General features: G+C 41.8%; 1 protein-coding gene and 1 long non-coding RNA gene across 13 annotated transcripts in view; one reads left to right on the forward strand and one right to left on the reverse strand.

Moving 5' to 3' along the window:
* Positions 1-20,207, reverse strand: part of LOC111247749 (serine/threonine-protein kinase OSR1-like) — a 40,524-nt gene that overhangs the window by 11,829 nt on the left and 8,488 nt on the right. For 4 of the 10 annotated variants that reach the window (XM_022799060.2, XM_022799059.2, XM_022799055.2 and 1 more), the window contains exon 2: positions 17,413-17,580. In XM_022799060.2, coding sequence (XP_022654795.1) covers positions 17,413-17,564 — 152 coding nt within the window. In that variant the 5' untranslated portion in view covers positions 17,565-17,580. Of the gene's footprint in view, positions 1-1,014; positions 1,390-2,040; positions 3,192-14,765; positions 14,845-17,412; positions 17,581-17,707; positions 17,743-19,153; positions 19,225-19,347; positions 20,185-20,207 lie in introns of those variants that run through there. The other 6 variants (XM_022799058.2, XM_022799056.2, XM_086984596.1 and 3 more) reach the window with 6 other exon arrangements.
* The window catches only part of LOC111246217 (uncharacterized), a 30,687-nt gene continuing 27,881 nt past the window's right edge, over positions 17,402-20,207 (forward strand). For all 3 annotated transcript variants that reach the window (XR_015324485.1, XR_015324486.1, XR_002671589.2), the window contains exon 1: positions 17,402-17,532. This is a non-coding gene — a long non-coding RNA (uncharacterized LOC111246217). The remainder of the gene's footprint in view (positions 17,533-20,207) is intronic.

Here is a 20,207-nt window from a genome sequence, read left to right on the forward strand (position 1 = left end):
AGAGAAGCTACCAGGCCTGAGGAGACGATCAAAATATATTAGAAACAAAACTGACCCCCAAAACTGCTTCCCAAGAAACGCTTCTTGTTAAGAAATATGAAAGCGCAGCCTCTCTTTTAATATTTACTTGGAATGAGCTCTTTAATAAAGAGCTACAAAGCCATTGGCAATATCCTCAGCAGGCTGCCTGTGAGAAAAAGACATTTACAAAAGGTTTATTTATCATGGTCAAGCCGGTCGGCAGCTTAGGAACATTCAAAAATGTACCGATCGCTGCGTTACCACCCGTCGTGAATAATCTTATATGCTCATTTATCTCTGTTGATTAGGCTGAACGACAGCAGTGTCTTTTGAGGAAAGACCAGGCAAAGGTGTCTAATGAAGACAATAGCTTCTAAACGTGCACATTTAAAAAACCCGGGAAAGAAGAACATTGTCGCAAGCGAATGCTGAAAGTTAGAATTACTTTGTTCTCGTTAACAGTAGTTGCAAGAACAAATTAAAGATGGACGTTATTAACCTATAGAAAATGTTTATAAATGTGACTTTGGATATGTAATCGCGCCTACTTCTCGCTAGGCGAAAGCTCACTGAGACCACATATTGTATTATCAACCCTTGCAGTTGGACGGTCCACTTAGACGCAGACTATTGCTATGTTCTTACAAAAACCTAGATGGTGTTCTTTGTTCGATACTAACAACATCTGTCAGCACAGAACTTGAGCATTATTTTACTCTACTGCCTCCATCGAAGGCAATATTTAGATGTAACGTTTTTACGATAATAACATTGTGATACGCACAGACGCGTAGTCTATGATTTAAGAATATGTAACTATTGAATCCACGCTAGCAAGCGACCAGGCGGAATGGATCTAGGAAAGAGATTTTTACAGCTCAGTCTGTCAAAATATCGGTATTGTGTTACCCTCTTATCGATATACGGCTATTCCGCTCTTCTATTGTTAGTATCGCAGTAGTTTTACATCAGAAACGTATTGATTTACGTTACCTATTTCGTGACTGCAAACCATGTGTAGGACTCCTAGCTAATTGTGCACATGGCTCACGTCTGACAACCATATCGCAGCTGTTGTTTATTTCCCAAAGCGACGGCTCCTACGTTTCGATACATATTGCGCTACGTAGTAAGTACTCGAAAATAAGATCTTGCGTATTCAGTGGCTTCAGGTTTTCGTTGCTTTTCGATGCTGGTCGAAAAGTAAACAAATTTGCTACTTATCATCGGCGTCTGTTTAACTGGTAGGGGCCTTTTTATTTTTTAAGGAGATTTAGGGCCATGGGTCTTCTTTTCTCGCTGTCGAAGAGAACTCTCGTCTCCACTCGCGCTTGTGCACCCGCTAGGTGACACACACACAGATATTCAACTAAAAGAACTGCAGCTGCTTACCGTCTCCTATCTAAACGGTAAAATTTAAATAGCAGATGTTAGTTGGTGTGTCTGATCATTGGATTAACTCTTTTTTTTTTGCATTTAGCGTATACCCGGGCACACCGAAAACGCCGTTCGTCGATGGGTCGGGGAAGGCGGCCAAAATGCGTGCTCGAAATGCCATTTCAGTATATGCATGCGTCATAAATTTTGACAGGCCATGACTCTTGTGCTAATCGCGTACATAAAAGGTTTGCTCAAAAGGAACCCTTATTAAACAACGACCAGAATTCATATGGGCGTGCGCTTGGAATCTATCAATAAGCAATGATCGCCTCTGCTCATCTCTTGACCGATTAACAAAACAAAATTTAGATTTGATAGGAAAGCCAAAAAAAACTATCTGTCGGGATAGTACTTATCATGAAAGGTTGCAAAGTTATAAACAAACACGAGTATTCCCTTTTCGCTTCCCGTAATCGGCATTAACTAATGGAAGACTTCGATCATATTCCCAGGATATCGCGGTCAATTAAGGTTCCCTAACAATCTATCTATATTCTAATTAATTAAACCCAAACTTATAATTCGGAAGAAAAAATTCGAATGTTGCTGTCAGATTGCGCATTTTCAGATTAAGTTTACCTTCGGAAATGAACTCGGTCAATAATTCGGGTCATCTGCGTCAGTGTCTCAGTGGCGCGTCCAAAGAATGATTGAATATAGGAGAAAAAGTTGTTTCACGGCACAACAGATGTTCTCTTGCTACTCAATGAAGTTTGAACAGGCGAAGACGAAAGCAAAGGGCTATAATACCGTTAGAGATTAACTTTAAATCCAACTAAATTTAAGCCTTGATGCACTTGTTCACTCCGAGCTGACTTCGCCGTTCGCTCTGCACAGAGGCAAACGAAGCATTTACCGCATGTTTCACGACGCTCTTCAACGAACTCCGGTGCTCCGGATCACACAGAGACACCTTATACAAACACCTAGGTATTCACCTGAGCGGCCGAGTCCTCACGAGTTTGGTGCTGAACTCCACGCTCCGTGGCCGTTCCAGCTTGGCGTCTAAGGAGCCGCCTCGCTACTCAGCTGCTACGACGAACGCAGCAGTGGTACAAGAAGCGAAATAAAATACGCAAGTCGTCCTTCGACACTAGGTATAACACTTGAAGCACTGTCTATCTAACCAACAAAACACCCTGCGCTGAGCGGCTGTCGATTGTTAATGATCTGCTTCCTAACTCTCGTTTTACCGTCTGTACAAGCACTGAAGCCCGCGTTACTCAACGAAAGCTCACTTCTTTCGGATGTGATACGTTTAACGACGCAGTATGTCAGTCAAGGCTAGCTGATGCGAAAATATAGCACCGTTAGTCTCGTAGCAGCGGTTAAAAGACCTAGTCGGCACTTGTATTGTAGAATGATTGTAGTTGTAATTATTGCTCACTTTTTTCTGCTTGTCCTCGATCTAGAAGAAGAGTTTGCCCAAGAACGACAAAAGGTAGGCCCTTACGTTACCCTGCTCGTCAGCGTCAACAGGGTCTGCTGCCACGACGTGTTGAGGCGGCTAACCATTACATGCGACTGTAACACACACGACTAACTGCCGTGTAGCGCGATAGCGTTACTAGCAGAAGCGGCACCCAGCAACTAGACCTGGTTGGCTTTAGGAGAGAGACGCTGTTGCACGTTCGTCGTCGCTTGTAGCGGCTTTCGCCTTTTACAGCGTTTCATTAGCAGCTCGATCCGATGCGGTTCTTTACAGTGGATGCGCTGCCGACATCCACATGAGCTTCGAGATGAGGAGTGTGCTGCTGCTCGGGAAACCACGTGAAGAAGTTACCAGCACCTTCCTCCGCGTTGCCATCGACCGCCATCCATTTCGCTTTCCTCTGGGGCGCGGCGATCCCCTACGGCTGTTGCCGCTAACGCCGCGGCCGAAACGCAACAGGAGAAAGGGCATTTTGTCGGCAGACGGAGATTCACGACGGATAGGCCGGGTATCCCGCTACTGCTGCTCCTAGGACGCTTCTCGTTGCCGATGATGATGCTGCTGCTGCTGCGGCTGCGGCTGATGATGATGACGATGGTAGTGACGATCGTGATGATGATGACGAGGAGGAGGACCGCCGGGCTACCTGTCTGGTCACCATCGCCACGGCCGCTGCACTTCCTATGTCTTTAGTTTTTGGATATAGACACAAACAGATTCATTTTGTAATCGTCGCCATTTTACCAATGCTGCTACTGCTTCTGCTGCGGTTACAAGTACTCACTGCCGCCAGTTATAGAGACACCGTAATATGCGTGTATGTCGTACAACAGTGCAGCCAGTCAGTTCGGTGTTCTCACGCGCGACTCCTGGGCGCCTAGGGGAGGAGGCCGCTGGCTCGGGAGCGATGGTTGTCGCCAGTAGGCGACGTGCGCAACGATGGTGTCGGTGCATACGCTTCCCGCGCTATAGTACGTCATAGGCGCCACTCAGACGTCTGCGTTGTCTTTTTTCTTCTGTCGGCGTCCCTCGATCTTTTCATCCTCCTGCAACTCCACTAATCTCCGCCCAGTGACTCTGACGATTTGTCTGCTTCTTCTGGAGTTATGTGGGTATAGTCGCCAGTAACGAAAGCAGCAGTCATTGAAGAGGTCTCCATATTGTCGCGTGGACGAGTCGCAAGCAAAAAGGCGATATGGACAGTGACACATGGACCGTAGCGGATAGATGGATATGTCGACAACGTGGATATTGTAGACGATGAAGAAAACGTACAGGGAGAAAAATTAGAACTCGACAAGATTGTTCGGGCCGAATCGCAATGAGCGAGAACAGCGCGTCGAAAACGAAAAAAACACCAGCGTACGGACATGGAAGAACTGCGGGCTGGATGAGTCTGCAATTGACAATGTAAAGTGTCAACAGAGCGATGCAACAAAGGCAATCAAGAATCAGATGAAGCTCTATTTTGATTCGAACCTTCCAAGAACATCCGTCATCTTTCGCTACTCACAAAAAATGCAAGTAGATAAAATTATTTTATGCTCAGTGCAGACAAGGAAGGTACGCTAGCTGAAGTCAAATTGAGGATACCATCCACAGACGAATATTCATATACACAAATAGACAACTGTAGATATATTGCATCCTGTGTGAAGTGAGGGCCGTATGGTCAGGACTAGGTCATTTTAGATGTAAAGATCTTCGAGAAACAAAAATTAAATTAAATAAACGAAGGATATAATGAAATGCACGGTTGATAACCGACGAGCATACAGACAGTTGTACGTTCATGTAGAGGTGCATGTAAAACGCAAGGGTGCAACACCTTAAATTAGCCTTTTTCGTTAAAACCATCGAGAATTGCAAAAGTTGAAAACTTGGGGACGCCTATGTGTTTGCCACGAACAAAGTGTTTGTACTTACTAAGTACTAAGCTGCTAAGCATTTTTGGTATTTTTCCAGGGCTAGTGCTATAATAATAATAATAATAATAATATTTCCGTCTATAGCACAAAATCGCCAATTTTTTCGAAGTCTATCCAGAGTTACAATTTCCAGTGCAACATAAACGTCGTTCGTATTAATGGTAAAGTAGTAATGGGTTCAATGGAACAATCTCCGGTCTAGCGTATACAAAACCATGGTAAGCTATTTATGCAAGCTCCATAATATTCTAAAATGATTCATAGTGAGTAAAAACTAGAATCTGGGATCTCGCTTTCCGCAGATTGGGTGCCCAGTCAACTCACTTGATTATGGCAGCTCTCTAGCCGAATCAGGACTTTGTAATGTCTTTGTTTCGCTCGTTTCTCTTCAACGTGCGTGTTACCAGTTGCTGTTGTTGTTCCCAGGAGACGCGGTAATACATCGATCAAAAGGGTCGAAGATCCACAACTCCTTGTATTTAGTCAGTCAGAAAAAGGCCCGAGGCTTTCCAAGCCAGATCGTGGTTAACACCACAAATAACCTATGTATGTATCGTTGACAGAAGGAGTTTCTGGTTGTCATTGTATCACTAAGAATAGCGATAGATCTCTCAACTACTTCATATCGAATCGCCTTCGTTAAAAATGCCTTATAAAGCACCAGTTTGCTTGCGCGACTGCTGTGTATCTATTTAACTTATATATAACTGTGTTCCTCAAATAATACTGCATTCGCTATAAAATCTGTATCCATAAATTCTACCACCATCGTAGGACCCTCGAAGCAGACAATCACTATCATCGTTAGTGCGAAGCAGGACTCAATGTGTCAAATAGTGCAATATTATTACCGAACGTTCTCTGTGCGGCCTTATCAATGAACGTCCCTTATTCTAAGGTTGCAAACTGTAGCTGAAGATAATAAGACACTCCGGAGCGAAGTAACCTCTTATCGCACTGGTAGAAAGCGTTATCTCGGATTAAACACGTTGGGGGGTCCGAGACTTGAGACCTAATATACATACATTTTTATGATTGTGGATAGCTTACTTGAAGACTCACTGGCCGGTATATACGAGTGGGCGGCAAAAAGCAGGTAATAAGAACAATAGGAGATAAGAATTCGTTGAAGTTTATAGCCATTAGTAGCATAAGCATCTATTAACTACTGTTGTGTGTAACTTCCGCGCCCCATCTCCGACAGGCATGTAGAGATTTCACTGCGTAAATGATCAAACCGGACTAAATATTGTGGTTGTAAGTGGTAAACTTAGGTGTAGACATTATTGCTGACAACTAGATCGGTCAGGTCAAATCTAGCTGACGTTTTCTCCCTATTCCATGCAAAAGAGTGAAGTAGTTTTGTCTAAATGAGTTTTTATGCGAAGAACGTTTGTGATGTCCATGTGGAAAGAAAGTAGCTTCAATATTACCCTGCTAGCATTTTTGGTGCTTTACTTTAGACAAATTTACTCTCACAGATATTCTTGTCACGGGCTGTAAGGTCAACAAATCCCGGGAGAGGAAAACGAACTTTGAAAAAAAAAGCCAAGCAACACGTAGTGTTGTAAAAAATCAATAGGAGCGTGATCATCTATTTTTAGGGAACAGATTTCTTGCGAAGTAGACAATCATGTGCCTCTTTGGCTACGGCTAAATGAACAAATTAGAAAGAGCTTATTGTTAATTAATCTGGGCTAATATTTATTGACGTCCTCTGAATATTTTAAATATATTTTTTTGATATAATAACGTGTCATTTTGATTAGACGCTGGATTAGGATAGGTGAGGTCAGTAAATATTTTAAAACCTGGCATCCTTGTCGTATGCTTCTTCCGTTAGCATTAAGAATGTAGGATTTCAGGTCATAATGACTGTAAAAGAACCGCTGCTAAAGTGATTTGTTATGCTCATTATTTTGACCGGAAATATTCTGTGTGAGCGTTCACTGACGCAGTCCCCTGAAATGTCGTTGACCCGGAAAAAAACCTATCCTCCGGTGAATTTTTGACTTTCACAGAATTTTAATAGCAGGTATATATTTTAGAATAGGACATACGTATGCTAGTTGTCATCTACCCTGGCTCAACACTGGACCATTCTCTATTTTACGCTTCAAGCATGTCAAAAGCCATTACATCAAATATAGGCCATTCAGTATCGTCCTTTCAGATATACAGAGTACGGCAGCGAGTGACGAGGTATGATCGCCGATTCCCTTTATTTACTCTATTGACGACAAACTAGTGTGTTATAAAGACCTTGTGTTAAACGGTGCGCGCCATAATGCGTAGTATTTCAGCAAGACTCAGTTTTGATTCCGTTAAAAATCAGATAAGCGCGAAGATTGCATGGTATGGAAAGGAGAGTCTACAAATTGTAGAATGAAACTGGACAGATAGTAGACGGTGCCCCACTGTACAACTCGCCCTGGCCAATATGTAACATGGGTTAGAAAAATAAAAGGAGCCAATGTACAATCGTACACAAAAATCGACCAGGCACAGACCCATGGACCCTCTAAACATATATTGTTTCTCCACCCTCGCATGGATATATTCATAGCACGACAACATGGTCATCTTTGTAGTTTTAGGCTCTCATAAAGACCTTACAGTCGCCGCTTAGAAGGCGGCGAACTTTTCGTCGAAACTTATCTTGCAATCTTAACAAACTTAATAATTAGTGTTAATTCAGTTATTCCCAAGGGACTGACTGAGGTTCTCGCTACGGTGTAGAATGAAATTGACTTGCCTCGAGAATCATTTGAATAAACGGAAAGGGCTATTTGCAAACCAGGGAGTAATTATACACAACTGCAGCTGAACATACTGGTTTCATATATATATATATATATATATATATAATTCCTTTGAGGAAACCTCGCCAAGATGAGAACCGATGCGACTGATTGGCTTCGTGCGACTTCATTTTTTGGCAGGAAATTGCAGCCACTTTTTTGGCTATTTCTATTTTTATACGCAGATACGGTTCTCCAACAATCAAATATAGAAACATAATGTTTTCACTTATTGGATAACATTAAGTTAATTGCACAATGTATACACTGAGATCAACTGCCAATACACATTATCAAATTCCGGCAGCGATATACGCAAAAATGAACAAGCCTATCTTGCAAATGGCGTTTACTTAGCTAGTTTGTGGCAAAACAATAATGTATAGCGTAATAGCGTATAGACATAATGTATAGCGTCTTTTTTCGCCAAGACAGCTTAAAACGGACGTATCGTAACGCCTTATGTCTTTTCAGTTAGGATGCTGTCCTGCTTAGAGAAAAATGTTTCTTAAAAATCGCGTTATGCCGCCATTGTTGCTAGCTATGTATATGTAATTTATTTTTTAATTTTTTATTAGTTATCATTTCGTAGACTACCAGTACTATCAGCTACGCTTCCCTAAAACCAAACAACGTAGTACATTGGCAATGGTACAGTGTATTTATATGCGTTCTGCGTATGAATACACGCAGCAGATGTCGTGACAGGGCGCCATCGTGGGTCGAACGCCAAAAAAACATAGGTATAAGTTTGCTAATTTTTTGTGCCCGTAATACGTTATAATTAAAACAATGCATCTAACGGTGACTGCCTAAATAGATATAGGAACATTTATGGTCATAATCAATTTGCTTTAATGTCCTATATATATATATATATGTATGTATGTATGCATCAGACATCGAGTTCGCGTAAACTGGTAAAGGCCATTGGATCGTCCAAGATTTGGAACGATACGGAATGAAAGCAAGCAACCTTGAGGGTCGCACTCGTTCCCTGTGCTGTCAGGGTCTAACAGTAGCTGGCAATATGCGCAAAATATAGCGTGCGTATGAGCGCTTAGATGATACAATTGGCTAATTCTAAAGGAAATCACGATATCGATAGAAGCAACGTGGGCTGGCAATTGTAAGTTAAAGCAACTCTTACTGATTGCGGCAAAGTCCGCCAACCTCAACCGAGTTCCTTAAAGGCAAAAACGATTTCGTCCTTTCATTTAGGACGTATGCTACTATGTATCAGTATATTAAACATCTGCCTGAACTATGTATTGTGAAGGCCTGTTTATGCTCTACACTCTAGCAACTATCCTCTATACATATAAATTGCGACTTTCAATATCCGAATCTTTGCTATAGCTAAGAAACATCGCATGTCAAGGAAAAGCGCACGTAACGGTAAACGCTGATCCTGGTAGATAAATCAAATTGGCAAATGTCTTAGCAAGCTATGCAAGGTCAACCTGCAAGCGGAACGCTCAAAGGTTGTAGCAATGGAACATTGTATGACGGATAAAAGAATTAAACAGAAGACTGGTAGTTTTGCAAGTCATTGTGTTGTTTTAAACGCGTCTGCTTGATTATCTCGTAACCCTTCCTAAGATATCGTCAACGTTAGGATTTTGTGATAAAGCCGACGTGCACTTCTATTTATCAATAATTTTTAGTGCGATTAAATTTCTAGAAGAATTAATAATGCTGAAAATGTTATTGTTAACGTAAAGAAAGCTGAAACAAATTTCAACCGCAAATTAAAAATCTACCGTGAAAAAACAGTTAGTTGAAGCATCAAGGGCGGGACATTAGAGCAAAGAGTGCATTGTTTTGACTACTCAAATGAGAGTAAACGACTGTCAAATGAGAAAACCAAAATATACCGATTCGGTCCTTACAAAACTAAAATCTATCGGCAACGGGTATTTTATGTGACAGCCCATCGACAAGAGGCCCTTGAAAACAATCACAGAAATGGTAGATAGCTAACACCTCCATAAAGGTTCTGGTGTCCTCAACCAGGTCCACACGAACTCAATAGGTGCATGATACGGCGTGCCTTATATTTATCTCTCCTATCCTGTGGTGTATATGACAGCAATAATAATGCATTTTTCTCTCATGTCAGCTTTACAAAAATGACGCATTTCGTACATACGAGCACCACTGTGGGATTCAAGCACTCTGCCAAATATAGGCGATATGCGCTCAGATCGGTGGCGCCCGGTCCCTAAATGAGGAGTCGACTGAATTACACCTGATACTGACACTTCGCTATTAAACGAAATCACTTGGCCATTTTGACTGCATTGCTTATTTTGGCGTTTTGTTACTCGCATTTTATAGGGGCCTAGCGTGCAACGATGCGAGGACATGTCAGCTGTCTTTGCCGCTTTGATACTGATGTTGCACACTTTGTACACACAACGCGAAAATGTTTGTAGCGACGTCCTTCAAATGCGGGAAAAGCTACCATAATCAAATCGATGACGAAAAGCTGCTGAATATTCACCCATATATGTATATATATGGTTTCCCGTTTGGATCTACTTTGTTGACTTGTGTTGGTTATAACAAGCCTCTGTTAACCATCAAATCACACTGGGCGTATGTAGAGAGTCTTTATCCAGTCACCTAATAGTGACAACGTTCGATGCTGAAGTGTTTTCGATTCGTATTAGATAGTATATCATGGTAGTCGAGATAGGCGCACAGAGACACGATATTACGGGCCTCGTTACATCCTTGCCGATGTTTCGTACTCGGTTCTTCCCGTAAATCCGGTGACGCATTTGAAGGCGCGCTTAACTCTTACTTAACTAACGCTAGGCAAATTCAGTGTCAACAATCGCTTAGACTTCAGCGTTTCTATCGCATCATCCGGCTATCCGCAATCAATCACTGCGCGTACAGTCCATCAAGAAGTACTTTTCGTGAGAAAATCAAAGATGGACAGTGCTAAGGGGTTCGTGGGCGATAGCCTATACGGTTAAAGTAAATATAGTAGGTTTTACTATGTCCGACAAGCTATTCGATATTGCGCAGAGCGTTGATGTTAGGTTATTGAGATCTAAACTAAGATGCTATAGTATATATATTAATCTTACTTACTAAAGCATAGATACCAAGAGTTAATGAATCAGGTGAGCCGATGGTGCGTGTACGAGGTCAACGATATATGCCAAAATAGCGTTTTTTTTCCTTTACTATTGGATTCTCGACGAACAGAATAAGCTAAAACGGGATGGGAATGTGGATATAAAATGATACATAAAATAAATCGATCTTATAATGTACTCGTTGACGCACTGGCGGGCAGTGTTCGACAAAAGCTTCTGCTTATTATTTTTCCGCCATTGCTAATATAGCAACGTCAAGGGATTGACCTCCACTTCAGTCCTTGCTTTTCCGCATATGTCGATCGTGGCTGAACGTTTTCTGTGGAAAATTATAATACGACTATTCTCCTAGATATATCTTTGGCTGTGGCAATGGTAGAAACGACGACGAAATTGCGCCAGCCGCCTCAGGGTCAATTGGAAAGGGAACCAGTCTAAGTAAACTTCGTTTTCTGTTCAGCGACTACCTTTTTCGTAGGGCTTATATTGATCTCTTTTCTGTGTTTTTTTTTTCTCCTTTTTATCGGTCAACGATGGCTCCATTAAGCTCGCTGAGTCAAAAACGCCCCAGCTCATTAAAAGCTGAAGATCTTTCTGAGTAACAAGGATCGTTATGCTAGCCTAGCTATACAGTAGGACCGTGATTGTCATTTTGATGGCCAACGTTGTCGTCACAATTATCGCTTTAGCGGTATCTTAATTGTATTGATACCATTTAAAATCAATCAGCCAATGACAACGACGATAATAATCATGATGGGTCTTGTCGTCAACGGTAATTGCGGGGTGGATGGGCCAATCGATGAACGCAGAATGATTAATGTTTGTACTTGCGGTTGCGGTCGAAAACATCACAAAGGCGATGCTTTTAAAATACCTGTGTCATACACAATCACACGAACGGAGAGATCGCGACGCTGAGCGACAATGAATTTTCTATGCACGGAAAATTATGGCATAAGCTACACTGGACGAAATTTTCTAATTCTTATACATTCGAGAGTCGATGCAATTACAAACACAGTAGCAATAGCTTTTTTTTTTTTTTTTTTTCCGATAGACGTTTTTCGCACAAAATAGTAGCTGTTAAACAAGGACGACACCTGCAGCCTAGATTTTCGTCAACATCGTTCTTTCTCATATGCGGCCAGCTTCTTTTTCCTATTTACAACGATTTGACTCAGTAAATGTTCCAGTTTGAGTTCACAGCCGACAAAGATAACGCTGTCGTTTCGATATTGCTAAGATATAATAATAATAATAATAACAATAATAAGTAGATTTCTCCGTGTGATTCTACTGCACTAGGCCGCACGTCGATCGCGACGAATTTGACTAGGACAAAGTCATTTCCGCTTCTATTTTATAAATGCTAGCCAATTACTGGCCTATTGTGATTGCGGCCCTGTGTCCTCTTCGAAAGTGTATAAGAGTAATAATAAGTGTATGTCAGTTTTTTTATTAGGGCAGCTAGCGGTGAATACTGTGTTTAATAATTCTGTCGAAGAGTCGCTCTTTTTTCTAGTGACTCACGTTATAGATATTATATTGGTTCTTACTTGCGCTATTTCCTCTTCCGACAACAGCATTTCCGCCCAGATCTGTCACTTGCGATCGCTGGCGGACGATGTTGCTGGGGGGACTACGAATAGCTTCGGTTTCCGTCCTGTAGTTAGTTTCTTTATTGATTCATCGAACCGTCCAGTGCATCCTTAAGATAGACATGCTCTGAACTGATCAGCTGCACAGTCCCGCGACAGACACACATTCACCAATCGACTTAAGCAGAGCTTGCTGGTTAAGTTAGAGCAAACAAACTTTACTGCTACTTCTACTCGGGAGCAGTGAGCTCAAAGCAGGAAAATGATACTTGTACAGACCCTTTTAAATCTAGCAAATCGTACCAGTCGACAAAAGGCATGCATGTTACTTCGTTCTCTTTTGTACTTCACTGAATTATAACTGAGCCAGCTGTAAATGGCCTAACGTATGTGGAAGGCCAGGTATCATAGATAACTTATCCTGTTAAAGCCGATACAGGAAGCATCCGGTCATGAACAGATAGTGGCCTTTCATCGCAACTGCTGTCCTCGATTCGGCTACGCTTTCAATCTCACAATGGTCAGCGTAGTCTTTATCTTGTGTTCACGGACAATTTACGAGACGATTAGCCATGTCGGGTTTGGTTATTTGGGAGGCCATGCTCATTTAGAGTGATGACTTCCGAAATAGCAAATTATGCTTACTTCGAGGGAAAATGGCGTTAGAGTAAGGTTTGGTACGAATGATTACGACGATATAGCGGAATATTTTTTTATTCAGTCTTTTTTTTCTTTCGCTTTTTCGTTAACTCTTTTATTCTCGATTAATGCGTGCACTATGACTTCTTTCGTGTTTTTTTCGTACGGTGGTTTATTTGCTCCGTTGCTGTAACGGTTCGGCATGCTAAAATCTATGAAATCTCTAAAAGCAATTTTTACGTCGTCGAAATTTGAATAATTTCCCTGTTGAAAATTTGCCGAGATTCTAAGAAATGGTGACTTGTGGTAGCAATATCTGGCGAATATAATGAATGATGAGAAGCACCCAATTGAAACGTTTGCCGTCTTGATAGTTACACTGTGTGGCCGCGTACTGAAGCAGGTTTATCTGTGTTGACTGCTTAACCCGAAATGTTTGCATAATTTCCATCAACTATTGAAAATACGCTTGAATCAACAAATTGGGACTCTGTAGTTTGTGATTCCGGCATTCGACCGCCGCACAGAACCTATTTAGATAAACTTTTGCCAACGCTTCGTAGCGGTGTGCCACCGATTCAGTCACCTTGTGCGCTTACCCTAGAGGATCGATATTTCATCACATATTACAATATAGTACAAGAATGGTTCGCTGTTGTTACGTAAGAGCAAGCGGAATGAAACGTCCCCATGTGTCTGTCTGTGATTCTTGCCTAAACCCGTGCGATATATGCTGCTTGTCAATTTTGCCACTTTATTAATTCAACTGAAGTGCACAGGTATAGCATTTTTGCATAGATTTTAAATGCTACGGATGCTGTGCACTTTGCAATAGATCGGCCTTCACAGAAGCTCTCAGTTCTTCACCATCCATCTTCGCAGGAATTTTTCACGAAGCGCATAACAACGTGTGCGAAATGTGTTTCTCGCTCGTTTTCTCGAACCGACAACCCGCGTTGGTTCGTGGCTCAAGCTCGGCTAAAGCACCTTCGTCAAATGTGAGATCTGTATGATTCTAGAAACCGTATGCGTAAGCCAGTCAAATGGCTTAACGCGACATGCTTTCCAAAAATCTGGGTGGCGATATCTAAGTGAGCGGCCTGAAATTTGCCAAATACATATTGAATCTAAGAAAAATGTTACGAAACGTTGCACCGTTATAAAACAGCCCCATCTTACAAGATAACTTAATGTCACCGACAATCAGTGGCATCGGAATTCCTGGACCGTTGCACAGCATCATCCGTTATTCTAGGTGGATTTGCATCTATTGTGGCAAACTACTTGCCCCTATGTACATATAGCCGAACGCCATTGGAAAAAATGAGTCAGATAAAACACTTACACGTCCTACGAGTATTTCATTCGATCATAGTGTATTTCCTGTTTGTTGTTTTAGGCCCGTTACGGTTGCCCCGTAGTCACACCTTGATCAAAGTACAATAAAGGTTTTATTTCTCTTCATGGCACTATACGACAGGGACAATTCGGTGATGACTTGCTCATCGAGGATGTTTCAGTTAGCTTCCGTATGTCGGCAGGTAGAATTTACAAGGTGCATAAATAGTACGGTGTCGTTCACCTTATCCGGCCTAACAAAACAGATGAAGTCAGTCTATAAGAGTTTCAATTGGTGTACCTTCGCGAGGCCTTTCGAACAGCCGCAGAACGACTTCCTTGTTTCTTAATTTCACCGGATTTCAATTTCTGCTATAGCTACAGTTGTATTTATTTTTTAATTAGACGTCTTTACTATTGTTTTTATGAAACAATTTTTACATAACACCAACCGTGTGGAGGAATCTGCACGAGAAGACTGCCTTGAAGGTGGCATGATGAGTTAATGACCGCTCTCTGAAAGACGAGCTACTGTAAAAAGAGTACAAATTTTAATACAGATTCGAACTCAATTGGCAGACCGAATGCTAATATGTGAGGGTTTACTTTGCACAGTAACATGACTACCTAACGTATCAACATGTGTACACATTAACACAGAAATATCTTGAACCGACCCCGATGTCATTATACCGCAGCGGAAATTCTCTGGTCTCGCCCTCCCTCCCTCCCTCTCTCTCTCTCTTTTTTTTTCAAGTTCAATGGTAATGTGGAATAGCTTCCAGATTTGATGGCAGCACATTTAGTTAAAGAATTTCGCTTGCAGATCCTTTGATCTCACTTGTCGATGGCTTACGACGGCACGTTCTTCATATCCTCAGTAAGACATATTCAAAAACTGAAACTCCAAATTGGAGTTTCGCTACTGATGGAATAGAATAGGTCCAAGACACTCGCATCAGTGTAACGTCTTCGCTTGTAGTCGCCATTGATAGATGCCAGTCACACCCCCCGATGCATTTCCTTACAGACTCTTAAACATACAAATGACTACACACTGATCCATGCGGATAATGCTGTCATTGAAGATTCAACAGCCACTTCTCTCGCGCATGAAACCTATCGACACGGTAAGCAACATTCGTCGGAAACGGCTTCACTTTTTTTCTGCTTATCGCCCTACGTACTTTAACATGTTCCAAGGTAAAAGCTATCGACTGTCGTCGGTTCGCTCAAGCGATGGCCGCTGCGAGTTTGATCACTCGCTAGACAAACGCTGCGCGGCAATGGGTCAATTCAGCGTTTCAGGCTGACTCCCGTGCTTTCGATGCCTGGAAATTTACGCCGAGTTGGACAGGTGACGGGTGCTAGAGTAACGAGCAATTTTCGCTTTGCGAAACTTAGCATCAATTAGAGAGGTAGGGAGACGTGTTCGCATACGTCGCACCCCACTCCCATGGCTCAGCTGAACTACAATGGAAGATGCAGACAATGCATTTGTCGCTATTGTGTAACGTTATAAAGCATGGATAGCTAGATAAACGAACAATATCGAGTAATACGAGGCCTAGCGATAATTGAGGACTACCCAGTTGGCTACGAGTAGTGATATAGACGTGCTAGCGTGGGCCGTCTATAAGGAAAGTCTGCCTTAGCGGCGTATAGCACGTGATGCTCTCGTGAGAGATCAGTGATGACACCGTTAAACAGCAGCCTATCGGTATGTAGGCACGGCCGCAATGCAACGGAACCACTGCTGTTCCCATACATGGCGTAGGTGAATACGCGAGACTATCATGGAAACCGTATCTAAACGCACTGGAGGAAGTTGCGCCGTGCGATCACTAAATATGAACCTATGCTGATTTTTAATCTAAATAGCCGGTGTGTAATTCCTAGGAGAGCCTTGCGGAGAATTGTGATTATGGAAAAATGATAATTTTTTTCTTTCGAAAAACTGCATCATCAAACACGAACAATACTAGTCAAAACGTTTTTTTTTTTTTTATTTTATGATTTTAGCGTACTGTTCATAGTACATACATTGGCTAGAAATTTTGTGATAACGTTATTTGTATGCTATGGTGACGGCGGGCAATTTTCGTTTAAGCCCCTCGACATGACACGTGGCGTTACGTGAAAAAGTCTGCGAGATAGTGATGCGCGTAAACGCTAACCGTCGGCCTGTCGTTGACTCCATGCTGAAGATGCAATATTTGAAACGTTCATCATCGAATAAGTCAAATTATTGCGTAATAGCGTTTATTTCAATTCGGTCCATGTAGTACTCGTTTCTGCGGGTTTACATGAGACGTGTCTATCCAAGTAAAATCTAGTCTAAGTCTAGTTTCATGATCTTGTCCCACGCGGTGCTTCCACAGTCCTATGCAGAATCAAAGAAAGATCTATGCGAAAATTGTCAACACATAAAATTATTATTATGTCACTGTTCAGTCATACACCCATATAAGATGCGTCTATGAAAGGATATATGTATATTCTCATGCACACTTCGAGAGACATAATGGCATATATAAAGCTATGTAGAGAGGTCAAATACTTTATATACGCTGTGTTGCATGATCTATTCTGGCTATCTTGTATAGGTTTAGCTAAGTACGATCTCGTCAATGAGGTCTCCTTTACGTGCCCCTTCTATTTGCATGCACTCGTGTCCTGATTCAATGTATGAATGAACGAACGATCGGTACCCATTCGTAATACAAACTTAGTAGTGATTGAATTTCCAATGCGATACTATTATCCATAGTTACGATTCCCAAGTTAAGACTAATCGGAAGTTGTTACTACACGTTCCATGCAGACCATCGACTGTCGCTAGCCGCCGAGCCAGGAGGAAACCAGTCGGTTGTATAGCCACTACCCCCTCCCCCCCCAAAAAAGAAAAAAAAAAGCTAAATCCATATATTCTTATTGATTTTATACTGCGGCGGTTTAGCTGTAAGGTTTTCATCTGTTAAAGTCGGATAGTGTCAAACGAACGCGTAAGCAAGACAAAACACGTATGTGCGCCTTACTGTGATAGTACATCACAATAAGTAATGAAAATTTACTTACTGCTGCTTTGTTTGTACTTACTCGTTTTTGGAGTCGTCAAAGGTTAGCGGTGTCATAAAACCAGGAGTGAAACATGGCGTAAGGTCACCTGCCGATTTGTCCCGCTTACGGCCGAGAAGAGGCGATCTGGACAGACGAGGGGTATGTAATATTGATGTCACGAACTTCGACATTGTTGTGCCTGAAACACTTTTTTCGCCAGCGGCAAAAAGAACACACAGGAAAAAATCCGGATTTAGTTAGTTCAGCCCAAAGGCTACGTGTGCGTGCCACGTCTCATATTAATTTCTTAGCGCGCCATTTTTTTTCTTATTACCGAAACAATATCGCCCCCATTGAATGTACGAATGGGGACAGTTGAGTTTCACGAAATTGACTTGGCACGCTTGCAGCGTGCGCCTATCATTTGCGTTCTGAAATTGCTTCAAGATCAAGAGGTAATGGAAGGTTATCTATACAAATGGGAAATTTTATAGACGAACGAAATCTAAAATTGCCTTTCGATTCGCTGTAAGTCCCTTCACACCTATAGCCCTCGTTAGCAATCGTAGTAAGCATATCTAGCAGCCAAATGGAAATAGCGATTCATTGTGAGCGTAATAAGTGTGCGGTGGAAAAATACGACCACTCGAACTCGTCAAGGCTATAACAATTAAAAATGTCGATGTTCACACAGAGTTTTAGAGGCGCTAACAACGAATTTAGCGGCTAGCGGCGGCACGGGCCCGCTCCAGCACACAAAACTCGAATATATGAAAAGTCTCTTGGACGGCCCAGCGTGATGATGTTTTAGCCTTAAAAAATTTTAGAAAGCAATAAGGGCTTGAAAAAGCTATGTTTGTAATAATTTGGCGTTCGTTCCCGTTTGCTCGTCTGACAGGCACTGGAATGGGTATGACACAAAGCTTCGAAGTACATTACGATATAGTTTGACGGGGTGATTTCTTACAAGAATTAATATATTTACTGTATAGTAAAGTGACCTTGACGTTTACGCATCCGATAGTTTTTGTTCAATTTTTGAGTAACGATGCGTTTCTGTTACTAAATTTTGCCGAGAAAGCCTGAGACGTCCCTATGCTACAAAAGCAAATTAACATGCGGGCAATAGAAGCCTCATTATCAAAGGATTACTTACTAAAACTCGTTTCACTTCAATGAAGTTGACCATAGTTTGATTTCAGCTAAAACTTAATCTTCAATAGTTCATCATCATCATAAGAAAGCCGTCCTAGTGAATCTTTCCTACATAAAAAAAAAACCTAATCTGGCCACCGTCCTAACCTAATCTTTCTATCAGATAATCCAAGAAAGCACAATAAAGATTGATTTGAAACGGCGCTCTTGCACCCATGTAATTGGACCCAGGTTTTTAAGTTTTTATTTTAAGTGTTATAGGCATTAGGATAAGTTGAACAAATATTGCAAGTAGCTGTTCTACGTGCTTCGGTCGGTGGATAGTAGGTAAGTCAATTTTCGAAACCTAATGATCATGCATGTTCCTATTATGTATTCTTAAAGATGTAAATTTTATTTATACACATCAAATTTTATTTCACCATACTAATTTATAGCACGGTATGACTAAGCGTTAAATTCAGAGCAAGCTATTCTAATGTAATATGTTAACAATCGTTCAGGAAAGCTTGTTTTTTTTTTTTTTTTTTTAAATAGAGCTTAACGCAAAACAGAGGCAATAGAATGCGAAAGCAGATGAGACGGTAACATTCGAAATAATAAAATAATGTCGTTGTCTACAGACCGATATATCTTTGTTTGTGGAGTTCTTTGTTTAGAGTCGTCGACACCTCGAGCCATACTGTTTTCTCAAATACAATAGATCGATCGACAATATACTCTTTAATACACTTTCACAACACTTGTCGATCCGACCACAACTTTTCGCATGCATGCGTAGATACCTTGAGGGATACACACTTATTGAATTGTTCTCACCTATCGTAAATGTTAACGGTTTCGATCGATTGAATCCGTCACCTGACGATGAATTCAGGACAACACAGTAAGGGCTAGATAAGAATTGGACAGTACAATTCTGGGTTATATATGACAATAGCAGCGTCGTATATAGATCTTCCTCTGACTCCGTTGATTTTAGAAATCTAGCACATTATAGGCCATTACAAATCAATGTGACCAATAATCATCATGCAGCAACAACATCAATAGCGATGTTAAACGACCGCGGCTCATATTCAAACCGGCTACGACACTTCGGACGATAAGGTGCATCAATACAGGTGTTTACTTATGCTGGCGTGTCTTTGCGACGAGCGCGCCAGGTCGTAAGTACGCGCCTTGGATCGAATCAAACTATTGCCCTCAGTCCACTAAACAGGGCATTTTTTCGGGAAGCCACCGCCACGTTACTGTCGAAGCTTCTTACAAGGTCTCGTATTGAAAAAACAGCACAGAAAGAAACGACTGAGCGTTAGCTGCTAGTTCGCTAGACGCTTTGACTTCGCGCCACCATGTATGGCTACTGTGTTACCAGAACGCTACGTAGTAGCCCTGTGTCTCTCGTCGCATTCATCTGCGATCAGGTGACGGGCGTTTCTTCTTGCACGTCACCACCGAAATGTGATGGTCGGGACTGCAGCCGTTGCTGACGTCCGTTAATTGTAGCACACTGATCCGTCCTCTTGACGTCGTTCAGCCGTCTCAGTGGTTGAATCGTCTGATAGTGGCGCTTTTGCTGTTGATACTCTACTACTGCAGGCTGGCTGTTCAAATTAAACCCAGTTGCGCTTATTTTTGCCATTGGGTGTTACCTGGCATAACGTAATTTTGTCACC

Source organism: Varroa destructor, unplaced genomic scaffold, assembly GCF_002443255.2.
Source record: "Varroa destructor unplaced genomic scaffold, Vdes_3.0 BEIS01000003.1, whole genome shotgun sequence".
NCBI classification, from domain to species: Eukaryota; Metazoa; Arthropoda; class Arachnida; order Mesostigmata; family Varroidae; genus Varroa; species Varroa destructor.